Source organism: Lissotriton helveticus, chromosome 10, assembly GCF_964261635.1.
Source record: "Lissotriton helveticus chromosome 10, aLisHel1.1, whole genome shotgun sequence".
NCBI classification, from domain to species: domain Eukaryota; kingdom Metazoa; phylum Chordata; class Amphibia; order Caudata; family Salamandridae; genus Lissotriton; species Lissotriton helveticus.
In genome coordinates, this window is record NC_136071.1 from 309,711,046 (window position 1) to 309,724,595 (window position 13,550).

The 13,550-nt window shown below is 42.7% G+C and overlaps 1 protein-coding gene and 1 long non-coding RNA gene across 5 annotated transcripts in view; one reads left to right on the forward strand and one right to left on the reverse strand.

The window, feature by feature from the left end:
- LOC144783772 (uncharacterized) overlaps positions 1–13,550 on the forward strand; it is a 317,953-nt gene that overhangs the window by 67,899 nt on the left and 236,504 nt on the right. The window lies entirely within an intron of this gene.
- Positions 7,144–13,550, reverse strand: part of LOC144783770 (cathelicidin-1-like) — a 217,773-nt gene continuing 211,366 nt past the window's right edge. Inside the window, exon 4 of one of the 2 annotated variants that reach the window (XM_078662465.1) lies at positions 7,144–11,694. In XM_078662465.1, the coding sequence (XP_078518591.1) occupies positions 11,569–11,694 (126 nt within the window). In that variant the 3' untranslated portion in view covers positions 7,144–11,568. The remainder of the gene's footprint in view (positions 11,695–13,550) is intronic. The other variant, XM_078662462.1, reaches the window with a different exon arrangement.

A 13,550-nucleotide genomic window follows, 5' to 3' on the forward strand; every position in this document is an offset into this window, starting at 1 on the left:
CCCGTTGTGGAAGGCCATTGGGGAAGGGAACACTACTAGGGGCCCCAAAAAACACTTTACAACAGCCTTTCTATGTCGGAAAGGCCGGCATGAAAAGGCGGTCGGAAACTGTCATCATAATCCTAGAAGCAGAGCTAAACCTGTCTCCACCGCCATTGGGGGATTATGCATTTTTGCCGTACTGACACCGCAGATGGTCACTCCGCTTGATGGTTCCTTGACCGCAAGGGCAGATGTCAGAAGGACTGCAACCGACGATCAGTTGGTTGCGGTCCTTCTGACATCATAATCAGACCCTAAATTGGAAAACAAACAATAATTCTACCAAAAATTCACATCATAGACATTTAAACTATGTTAAAACACTTAACCAATGAAGTTGAGTCCTGCCTCGAACATGGCTGTGTGATGGGTTGCTAAATGCTAGTCTGCTGTACCACTGTAACTAATTCTACTACTTGAATCATAAATGAAGGCAGGGTCTGATTAGTAACAAGACACATGTGAGGGCTGCTCTAAGAAGGCTCAACTTGTTAACATGACTTGATGGATTACTGTCTGAGGCATTTCATCATCTCCTCTTTGGGCACAGGTGGGCAGGAAAGGAATGCTGGTGCTGGAGTGGACCCTTGTTACCCAAATTAGCTGAATAAAATGGGGCATCTACCAACCTAAGAGCCACTACGAAGAAGGCAAATATCTCCAAAGTCTACGGTTATGTGAACAGGATCACTTGTGTCATCACAGCAACATGATACTGTGAGGGACAGCCAAGGGCCCTGCGGGGGAGCACTTTTGAATTGGACTACTCCCTGCCATCCGTGGCCCATACCTACCTATCAAAAAAAGGACTTTAGAGTAAGTGGGCAATGTGACTCAAATACAAAGATGTTTGAAGGATGTTACATCCTCAATACCCTCTCCATGATATATCCATTAAATGCAAGAAACGATTGCAAATCTTAAACCTCAAAGCTCACCAGCTACCTGTGTCAGCTGAACTGGTAGCTGGTGGGCACAGCAATTATCTCAACTCAGCAAGGCAGCACAAAGGGCACATTTCATCAGTGAGAGACTCAGGAGTTGTGCTTTATACACAAATGTATGATATAATTTGTCTAGCATAAAACTACTGTAAATATGAATTCCAGACCCAGAAAATGCATACAGGGATGTTACGCTGTCCCTTGTACTATGTGCCAATAAAACTATTACTGTTTATTATGTTTAAGAAATGCACACAATATTGAAAACACTGCAGGTCAAACAGTTTACCTATAAGGAAAGGTGCATTTCCTCTCAGTATCCAAAGGAATTATATGGCCTTGGCATCACTATGTGCCAGGTCACATACAATTTAGACTGGGTCTCCTCCTCCACAGGTCTGTCTGTGTGCTAATGCAGGCTGATTGGGTAAACAATCGTTCTCTCTTAGTTTATATGTTTACACACGTTAACATGTATCACACGCAACCTGCCCTGAGCCTCTTGCCCAAAGCTGTTTGCAGCAGCTGACCTTACATTAAAAGATGGGTACTGGATTTTGCAGCTGAAGATTAATTCACGGGGACCCACGGGGACCATTACACCATACCAGATGTCAATCATCAGAGGTCCAAATGCAAAAAATAGGTTTTTACAAGTAGAAGCAATTTAGCAACACACACACACCATTTCAGTGAAAGGAAATATGGTTCAATCACACATGCTATTTGTAGCATATGTACTAATAATCACACTCGCAGTCAGGTTTTAGTACAATGCATAGGTCAAATTCTAGTTTATTACCACAGCACGACTGAATAGACACAAGAACAATGCTGTTTACTTTACAGGAGGAAACAGTTCTGCCAATAGTCAGGAGGCCTCATCAATTTTCTCTCACTGCATGAATGTAACCCCTAGCACCCTGGTTTTACCTAAATTACTTTTATAAATGCACATTAAAATGCTGCGCCATAAACCATATATGCAGATATGTAGACTGTAATATACTTTTTTATAACTATTATTGAGGGAGGGGCATAATCAATCAATCAATCATAGCATTTGTAAAGCGTGCTACTCACCCGTGAGGGTCTCAAGGTGCTGGGGGGGGGGGGGGTGCTGCTACTGCTCGAACAGACAGGTCTTGAGGTGTGTCCTGAAGGTGAGGTGGTCCTGGGTCAGTCGAAGTTGGACGGGGAGGGAGTTTCAGGTCTTGGCGGCCAGGTAGGAGAACGATCTTCTTCCGGTGGTGGTTCCGCGAATCCATGGGATGGTGGCGATGGCGAGGCTGGGGGAGCGGAGCTGGCGGGATGGAGTGTAGAACATGACGCGTCCGTTGAGGTAGTCGGGCCTATGTCGTGGAGAGCCTTGTGTGCGTGGGTGAGGAGCCTGAATGTGATTCTCTTGCTGACTGGAAGCCAGAGCAGGTCTCTCAGGGGGGCGGATATGTAGCTGTGGCGAGGGATGTCGAGGATGAGGCGAGCGGAGGCGTTCTGTATGCGCTGGAGTCTTCTCTGAAGTTTTGCTGTGGTTCCTGAGTAGAGGGTGTTCCTGTAGTCCAACCGGCTGGTGACGAGGGCTTTTGTGACGGTTCTTCTTGTTTCGGTGCCGATCCATTCAAATATCTTTCGGAGCATGTGCAGGGTGTTGAAGCATGAGGATGAGATGGCAATGACTTGTTTGGACAGCAATGACATAATGGCCCTCACATACTACAAATATGGAGGCTGAAAGTGTCATCTTTATTGCATGATTATCTTTTACAATACATCTCAAACTTCACGCCACCTCCTCCAATCCATGCCATGAATGGTGGATGCATCATATGCCTTGTAATTATGAAATACAATAAAAGGTGAGGCAAGACATTGTCTTTCATTTATAAAGACACATATTTGTATCTGTATGAAACACCATCTATTAAAAACAGGAACTGATTATCTTTTGAATATTTGTTCATCCTCCTATTATGTTTGCAAACAATTATGAACGATGCAGGTACATTTGATGTTTTCTGTATGTAGGGTGGTAAGTACTTATTGACAGGATGATGTCCAACAAGACTTGAACATTTTGAAGATAAGAATTTACAATGGCCTTAGTGTTGAAATAAATAGTGCCTAACTTTCTAATACAAAGGATTATATGAAGAAAGAAAGAAAAGTGATGTATTTTCATGGTTATTATAAAATTTTATAGGTACCTCCATTACACATATTGGGTCGAATACCAGAGGATTTGTTTATGAGGGTTACGTACAGATGAGCAGTTTTTACCATTGATTTTAATACGAGTTTGCATATTTAAATTAAATCACTTTATTCAGCTTTTGCAAAAAAAATTTAAGTCAAATACACAATATATGTACCAAAAAACCTGTAGTTAAAAATCTCTACCAAATGACATTGAATGCTGCATAAAGAATAAGATATAATATTATAATATATGTGTATAATATCTGTTTAAAAAGCAATAAAAATAAATGCATAAGACTAGGTACAGGATGACAATACTTCGAGGATCACATCACAACCAGCCCTAATATACCTCCAACTGTTAGCCACAGCTGGATCTGGTCCTAGAAGCAGATTAAAAAAAATTAAGAACATAAAAATAATGTTGCCAGATAACATTTGTAAAAAAAAAGGGCTGGGCTTACCTACCTGCACTTGAACTTTGATAGTGAGAATGATATAAGTCTTCCGGGGTAACTTGTAATAAGTGCAGAACATTATGACATGGAACGTGTCTTGTGGAGACTTAAAGTCGCAACCACAGGGCATTAAGCTCTGACCCGTTACACCCACGCGGCTGTACGAGGAGAAGATAAAGTATAAAACAGAACCTAGTCAATAAAAATCATTTTGGAATCACTTAATAACTCTATAAGATATGGTCCTTGCCCTGCACAGCTTTAAGACTAACACACCTACAGACACTAGGCTTCCTTTACTCCTGATCTTCTCTAACTAGGATCCGCTGTCTCAAAGAGTACTCCTTTACTCAACCCAAATCCTTCCTGTTCACCAGTGTGGGATTAGAAAATAAACCGTCTCTTCCTTGGCTCGAAAAAAATTCCTCAGTATAATTGAGCCACGGGATATGGTGAGCATGATCATGGGCCATACAGTCCTTCAATATCAATTTGTTAAAAGTCAGAAAGATAAGCCAGGCCCATCTCTTCATTTACCTTTATGGTTGAAGTCCCCTGAGGTATGTTTAAAAGCTGTCTCAAAAAGCTATTTTTGACTGCTTGTAATTCCTTGTGGACGATGTATCCCCAGATTTCACTGCCATTGGACGCCTCAGCAGTACACTTGGCCATATATATCTGCAAAAGATCCCCAATCGATCTCTTTCCAAATCCAAATTTAAAAATGGTGGCAATGGCCCATATTAATTCACCTTTCTTTCTGCTTTTTAAGGGCCCCAATTCCTATTATCATCTAACAGAACCCTTACTTAGGAAAAAATGTCTGGCCTTGGGACTTCAACAGATACGATCTGGAAAGGATGAGACTTTTTGGAACAAGGTCCCACCTACATCACATAGGATTTAATATTATTGAGCAGGAGGTCTTTTTCCTAAATGAATGAAGTAAAAGAGTTACGCAGAATTTGCATCCCCCTCGCAGATCGAGTCACAAGGGCTGTATCATCTACATACAGAAGTACTGGCAGACCATGCCGGCCCACCTGGGGATAGTCCACCTTGGACTCCACTAATACATTGTCCAAGTTACTTATGTATAAATTAAACAAGAAAGGGGGCAAAATACAATCCTGCCAGTCTCCTCTCTGTATTGAAAACTGAGGGGTAACCTTAACATCTTGTGTATATCGAACCTCTGCCTTTGTGTCTCTATGAAGATCCCACAGGACGAAGACGATATCTCTACCCACCCAGATGAACAACGTAGTTTGCCAGAGTTTAGTTCTGTTGACGCGGTCAAACGCAGATGACAAGTCCATAAAAGCCTAGTGGATAGTCCCCGGGTTGGCAGCCATGTACTTTTTAAGAATCAAGAACAGATTTAAACATCGATCTACAGTTGACCATCTTGGACAAAAAGCATACTGAGCATCTGCTAAGATATTATTTCATCTGCCCCGCAGATCTGCTTGTCTAGTAAGATGTGCCGACTACCTTGACCACAGAATCCAACAGGGAGATCGGCCTATAGCAATGGGTGCTGTCTGTTTCCCTTTTTAAAAACTGGGATAATGGTAGACATATCCCAGGAGCCAGGGGGGCTGGCTCTCACCGCAGCATTGATAATTGATGTGAGAGCTGTTACCCACAAGTTCAAGTTGGAAATGTAAAGATCGGGGGGAATCCCATCTGGTCCTGGTGCCTTATTTCTGGACAGCCTAACAATGCCCTTCCTAACTTCTTCAGTTGAAAATGCTACGGCAGGTTTCCGTTCACCTACTCCAATGGCTGCACTCTCGTCAGGAGGGCACTGGAACATTTCCTCAAAATGGTCTATCCATTCATCCTCTGTAATATGAGCCCCAAGAACATTATCAGCGTCTACTGCCAAGAAGGGGCTGTTTATAATGCCACAAAACATGGAGCTTTTCTTTAAGGTGCTCACCTCAATAAGCAGACTCCATGCCTCCTCATTCAACACAGCCTTATGTCTAGATAGTTTGGCTTTATAAAGACTTTGACATGTCTTTATGAGGGCGGGATCCCTTGGTCTGTTCCCTAGTGGCTTCCTTTGGCATATTGAATTTAATTACATCCCAGAAGAAATTCCTAGGTAAAGGGGCTGAAGCATGTTGGCCTGTGAAATGTGATTTGGAATATGAAAAACAGGATAGAGAAATCCAAAATTATGCCTTCTAGAATTTCTTTTCATGGATTACTAGAATGCAATATGATTATGTGGTATTATATGACCCATGGACGACAATGAGCTTTCTTGTGCATGGAATAAGGCTGGATAATGTGCATCCAAAGTTAAAATAGAATAGTGTTTTACAGTTCATGTAATAGTGGGAAGCAGTGAGGGTGCACCTAGAGCAAATCAATACTTGCAAGTAAATATATGAGTGTCTTGCATGTGCTCTAGCTAATAGCTATAAATAATTTGATGTGACAAATATTTCTGGGGAATTTTTTATAGTTTCACAAAGCATGTAGCAGAACATTTTCTGCACCTGCCTGTGTATGGGGGTTTCTGCAGCCACAGAAACATGCAATTTTGTCAATTTGTGGAATTTAAAGCTTTTTAATTGCCATTCGATGGGCGAGTGTCGATGAAAACTCCACAAACGTCACTGACAAGTTACAAAATTCACCTTAGCAGGACAAATGTGAAAAAGGTGAAAAATGTGGTTCACAAGCAAATAAAAAAAATCACAGGCTGATTTCACGTTTCAATGAAATAGTTCACCCAGATCTAATAGTAAGATACTTGTGAAGCAAAGGCACATCTCGGGATTAGTGGATGCTAACGCTTTTCTGAATTTTAAATTCCATATATTTTATGTTAAATCACAAATATTTTTTGTGTGATAACATATAACGAAGCAATGTATATCTGGCACTACTTCGGTCCCTGGACAAATGGTTAATAACACAGACATGGAATATTTTTAGAAGATCTTTTTAGATTGCCACAGTTTTTTACTTGCACTCCAGATTTCTGTTCTTCACAATACTCTCGAGTACCATCTGCCCAGTATGCTGTGATATTGTATCCTGGAGCATTCTGGGAAGGAGGTTCAGTTCAAATTGGGGCGAAATCACTTGACCCTCAAAAAGATGGAATAGAACTTGTCAAAGTACTACAATACTGTGGAGCTCTGTTTTGCTCGATCTTCACCGTTTTGGTTGTGTTTGAAGGCCTCTATCAGGAAAGTGAACCAGGAGCAGTAGAACGGCAAGGAACCCAGCAGTCCAAAAGCAAGGAAACTGGGGTGCACAGGTCCCCTACCCCTGTGTTCCTTGGTGCCACTGTATCTTCTGCACCATGGATTGTTACCCAAGCTAGAGGAGTGCTGAGCACATGTCAAGAGTGACATAATGAAATACTTTTCTATAGAGCAGAACTTTGTCAGAAGATTAATATTCCTGCAACCCTCTTATTCAAACATGCAAGAGAAAGGTGTAAGTGCCATGATAATGAAATAGAACAGACTCACAACTCTTTTCATAGGTTTTTATGATTTGGAAAATAACAGCTAATCAAGTGAAGCAACATTGATTTTTAAGTAATAAGAAAGCCATATAATATTTGCAATTAACTGAACTACATCTGTGATTTATTTGGTTTGGGTGTAAACGCAAATATCAAAAGCATACAAAATAGAGGATGCTTGCACGTCAGCCAAGGAATAAAATTAAACACATTTAACGATAGTCCGGCATTGTCACTCTCTTTATTTGTACTGTCCTCCAAACATGATGAGTAAGACCAGGCAGCTCAAGAAGCACTGATAATTACCAATAGGTTTTATTGCTAAGTGAAGTACAAGAAATAGAATACTATTCTACTGTCTGGCTGTGATTGCTCCTAACCTTAAAAAGAACCACATCCAGCTATCAGTTGCGGGTGATGGGCAACAACACACACTTTTGGTTCTGGGATTAATTTGTCACTTCAGCCTCAGATCTTGAGTGAAAGGGCAGATAAGGGAGAAAGGAGGAAGAAGAGAAAGATATGAGAGCAGTGACAAAGAGATAATGCAGTGATGAAAAGGAAGCTGGAGGAGGGAAATAAAGATACAGAAGTGTATGGTGGTGGGAGAAGGGGCCTGAGGTGGAGTCAAAAATATCCACCCCTGGTACTCAGCAACCGAAACAGTTGGAAGCCCCAGCGACAATAGGTTAATAGTCCCAGTGTACTGAAGAGAAGATGATCAGAACAATAGTATATTTGCAATGTCAGCAACATTAGTGAATGCAATTTAAATATTAGAAATTTAAAATGTAGATAGTGTAATATTCCACTTGCCTCTTGATTAAGGGTAAAAAATACAAAAAATATCTACAGTGGTGAATGCCAGTGAAAGTAAAGAATGCTATAATGTACAAATACACAATGCTGAACACAAAAAATCAATTTCACAATGACAAATGTTTCATTTGACAATGACACTCCAATAATAAAAACTGCACTCCGAGTACAACATGGCTTCAATCTTAACCCTAGCCCTTACGCCATCACCTTCACACGTATCTTAAATATACCCGGTCCTCTAAATTGAATTCTTAAACTAACCCTTACCCTAGTCATAACTGTAAATCTAGCTCTTACCCCAACTTTAATGCTATTTTAATTGTAGTGCTAGCATTTACTCTAAACCAAATAAAACCTCTGAGTCCACTGGAATTAAATGGAAAGACAACATATTTCTGCGGCAGGAAAAAGCAAATTGTGTGCATTATATAGAACATTCTATGGCAGTATTATCTCACCATTTTATTATTGTAAGACTTATATTACTAATGTATACCAGTAGTATGCACAATTTCGTTTTCTAATTAAAGAAAAGAATAGAGATTATCCAGATTATATTGGAATTGCTATTTACCAACGAATAATGATTTTTTATTGCATGAAAAGGTAAGAATGCCATTTTATTTCAACTGCCCCTTTGTAATTCCCAGCACAGGATACCTTGCTTTAAACTTACAATGTGCCACCCTGTAGAAAATAAGCCTACATCTCAAATTAAAAGAGTTCCTCTTTTATTTTGAAATGAAATGAAATGAAGAAAGTTCTTAATAAAGTGCACTGCGACAAAGCGGCTTCCTGGAGCTGAGAGTAGAGAGCTAACGAGAATGGAATTTGCCGAAAGGAAATCAGCCGGAGTACGCTATGGAGAACAGATGTGTCTTGAGAGCTTTACGGAATTGGGGGTAGGTTGGGATAGACCTGATTGACAAAGGGAGGCTATTCCAGAAACGGGGAGCTAATACCGAGAATCTGGTGCCTCCCGTTTTAGATCTACGAAACCGCGGAACATTAAGGAGGAATTGGTTGGAAGAACGAAGGGCGCGGGTGGGAGTGTAAGGGATGATGAGTGAATTGATGAAGGCTGGGGCAATACGAATGCGGGCCATGAAAGCCAGGCATCCCATCTTAAAGAGAGATCTCTGGCAGATGGGGAGCCAGTGAAGGGATTTCAAAACAGGCGTGATGTGAAAAGATTTGGGCAGGTGATGAATAATTCGAGCAGCCTGGTTCTGAATGGCCTGCAATCGGCGCAGTTCGTAGGCCGGGATGCCCACGTAGAGACTGTTCCCGTAATCGAGACGGGAGAGAATCATTGCTAGGATAATAAGTTTGAGGGCATCGGTGGAAAAGAAACGGGACACTTTCCGAATAATACGGAGGGAAAGAAAGCATGAAGAAACAACGGAGCTAATCTGGGCATGCATGGAGAGGTCCCCACTGACTTTAATGCCCAAGGTCTTTGCAGAGGCTGCTGGTATGGGCGAAGGGCCAAAGATGGAGGGCCAAAAGTCAGACGACCAAGGGGAGATGGAATGGCCAGTCAGGACCAACTCCGTCTTGTCCAGATTAAGCTTAAGTTGGTTACGATTCATCCACTCCGAGATGAAAACAAGAGTGGAATGAAATTCAGGTAGGGAGTGCAAGGGGAAGGAGAGGTCAAAAACAAGCTGGAGGTCATCCGCATAGGTATATACGTGTGTGTTCCATTTGTGCCTTGGAACCAATTTTCTTTTTTGGGTTACTCTATGTCCTCGGTAGGGTGTACCAAAATCAACTTCTATCATCAGGAAGCATTCCTCCAGAATTAGGTTTTTATAATATAAGTATCTCTCTAGAAAACATTGAGATTTAAGAAATCAGTTTTAAAAAAGAGGGATTCAAATATTTTGGATTGTTTTGTTTAGGACATGGTCTGTATTCGTAGTATAAGGTTAATTTGGACAAAAAATGAAACAAAACATTTTAACAACCCAGAGAAAAAAACCTTTATCTCCACTCTGTTAGAATCACAATTAAATATGTAAGGATGTTGTTCATGCTGTAAACAAAAGTATTTCCCCAGTCAATCAATTGGGGATCTTAAATTTCACTTCGCTGTACCAGTTAATACCTGAATACCGCAATCAAAGACAGAAAGGTAGCCAATTAAATTCCTCAAAGTATCTGGCACGTGTGTAGCAGGGATTTTTATAACGTGATCCATTGGAGGGAGGGCCATTTTTTGTTAAATTCTGTTGTGCAGCAGATGGTGGAATATGTGGCAAGTGCAGTAAATCCATAATGAGATGGAAAACGCAAAGAGCACACATATAAGAAATCCGGTGACCCTGTTCTTATGCATAATCAAAACCCTAACCTCAAGCCTAAACTTAAGATTAACCCTAATGTAATCATTCAGCCTTTTTTCGATTAATGAGCATTGCACCTTTTGTTGTTCAGGGCCGGCTTTAGGCATGTGCAAATTGTGCACCTGCACAGGGCCACCAAACCCCAGGGGCCACCACTCCAATATATATCCTTAAAATATTAATCCTCTGAGGATGGATACATATTTGCGTGGTGGCCCCTGGCAGGGATTTGGCGGCCTCCGACTCTGTTCCACTTCTAAACACCCTGACCCCCTCCCCTCTTTACTGGCATGCGCGCTCCGCTCCGCCCGGACCCCCGCTTCCGGGCCCCCTACCTACGCTCCCTGCCCAGGGCCACCATGAGCCTAGAGCCGGCCCTGTGTTGTTCTTCAATGTCTACATATGTACATACAGCATTTAGGGGTCGATTAGGATCGCGGACGGACTTGAGTCCGTCCGCGACCCCTGAGGAGGAGGGAACGTCCGCATGGGCTGCGGCGTTCCCTCCGATCTGATTAGGATGTGACCGCCAGGGTGGCGGTCACATCCTCTATCTCTAACATTGCGGCGGGTGCAGCTTCAAGCTGCACCCGCCCCAATGTAAAAAATGCATGCACAGCATTTGCGTGCACAAAGCGGCAGGCACCGCGCGGTGCCTGCTGCATTGTGCACGCAAATGCAGGGGGGTACCATAGGTACCCCCCATGTGCACCCACCACCACCCCTTCACCCAGGGGGCCCGCAACGGGCCCCCGAAGTGAAGGTCCGTATGCTTTTCCATGGCGGCAATGCCGCCGTGGAAAAGCATATTTACACACACATCATAATATGGCGGACGGTGTCTCATAGACACCGCCTGCCATGTTATAGCTTTTCCGCCGCGGTCGGAAGCCGACCGCGGCGGAAAAGCGGCGGACGGAATTCCAGACCCACCAGCCATCCTAATTTGGCGGTGGGTCTTTGGAGTCTCCGCCGCGGTTTTTCCGCATCCTCCAGGCCGGCGGACACTTCCGCCGGCCCGGAGGATGCGGAAAAACCGCCATCCTAATCGGCCCCTTAATGTGGTTTATTTATTTTCACGTCACAGAGGCACGAGTTTTCTTTTCAAATGATCTTTTGGAATCTTCAACTCACTTCACCCTACCCATGTGTTTGCTCATATTGTCTTTGCACTTGCCATGATCATAACATTTATACATTTTGCAAATTAATCTGTGAAAATCATTGAGATTCTGCAAGTAATGAGGATCTCCATGGGAACATTATTCGACTGGGTCCTTGTTGGTACGAGCAGCTATAACTGAACCAAAGCCAGTCCTGGGTCTGCATTTCCATTTATTATTAACGAAGACACATTGCGTAGCTTGCCTTGGTGTTCTTATTGGAATCTACAGGAGGAAGAAACAAGATGTGCAGTCAGTCAACGATTAAATACTTCTTAATACAAATTAACACGTGGGTTCTTAGCAGCTGCTCAAAAGTGATTGATCCTACCGATAGAGCATTTGCAGACCAAGCAAAATTAACAGTCATTAGCGCCGCCATAAAACCATTCTAATTTGACGTATAAAAACTCTCCATACTGCATTAATATAAAGGAGTCGGGAGATTATTGTTCACGCCATTGCCCTGAATCTTCTCTGGTGACCTTTGACACAAAGAAAGGGGAAGCAGGCAGGTCTAGATGAATGAATTGTTGTCCTCTGGCTTTTACTGGCTGTGCTTTATTTAAGCCATTGGTTGAAAGTGTTCATGACGGCGCATATTTTGGGGCCTGGGACTTAATTCATATATTGCTTCATTTATGTTTAAAGTTCGAACAACCTGCATTTTATTGAACCCTTTGATAACAGTAGTTATCTGAATTGGTGACCCCGGGTCCCTGTCAGGACTGCCAACAAGCATGTATATATATACCAAATGATTTCTTACATCGACTTTGCACATTTGATTTCTGATGCACTACAGCACTCTTTCCTGGGCTCCACCCATACCCTATAAACTGGAATTGATTGCCCAACTCCGATAGACTGATTTCTTCCATGGGGTGTACCAACCTAGCACTCTCCATCTGTTTTGCACACAAAGTGCATTTTCCCAGGGCGGGCATGGGTGTTTGTGCACTGGTGCCTGAAGCAAGCGAATCCATGATCCATAGATCACCACAGAGATCTTCTAGGCCTTACCCTCCTTCCACAACAAGCAGCTACCTAACGACGTGGCTGAAGCTCTATCATGCAGTGTAGACTCACTGGCAATGATGCTTTCTCATGGACCATCAGGGCTGGACTGACCGCAGCGGGCACCAGGCATTTCCTCGGTGGACCACCAGGGTGAAGGAGGTTTTGGGCCCCTCGGGGACCCATATTGGTTTCCGGGGGCTGGCTCTGTAACAAAATCAACTGAAACTAGCCGTAACAAACAGCTCGCTGCACCCCTGCCACTCCCCCGTCCTCCCCCTCCCCGGCCGAGCAGTTTGCCTGGGCCGGTTTCAGTTCCCAGTCCGGCCCTGTGGACCATGCTGCCCACCGATCCTTCTGCTGGATCACCCATGTGCCGGGCATGCAGACTTCCCTTTAGCACTGACAGAGCCGTTGACCACTGAGACTCATGCAAGAACGCCAAACAGCAGCAGCCAAATCAGCAGAGACAACTGCCTTGTTGTCATTAGTGCAGAGGTCTTCTACCTTTACTGGAATACAAGATACTTATGTTCGATGAAAATCATCCCAAGCTACTAATACTAGTGTTGCCATCATGCTCATATTAGACAAGATTACATTAGTGGCACCATATACAAGATTGCCAGAAGGGGTTACGTAAGTACATCAGGCAGGATTGCCAGCAGTAATGTAAACAAGGCTTTATCACTTTGGAATTCCTCCATAATGGTACATAAAAGCCTTAGCTCCAATTCCCCTTGCACCAAGGTAATAATATTAGAAATAAATCTCCAACGCTACATGCTTTAAGCATCCAAAATATCAGTTTTACATATATTTTAAAATTCAATAAATTTTCTCCAAGCATCAACTCATGAGCTTTGAAAAAAGACACATTATCGTCTTGAATACACACTTTTCAACGTTGGCACACATATAATAATTAATCTAAGAATAATCTTTTAATTTAGTAGGCTTGGCTACACAGGAGCGCTACTTACAGGTAGTTGGAGAGCTTTGAGTAGCTAATGATCTACTCATTGGAAAAGTCTGGTTTAGGTGGACCTATACAGCTGCATAAC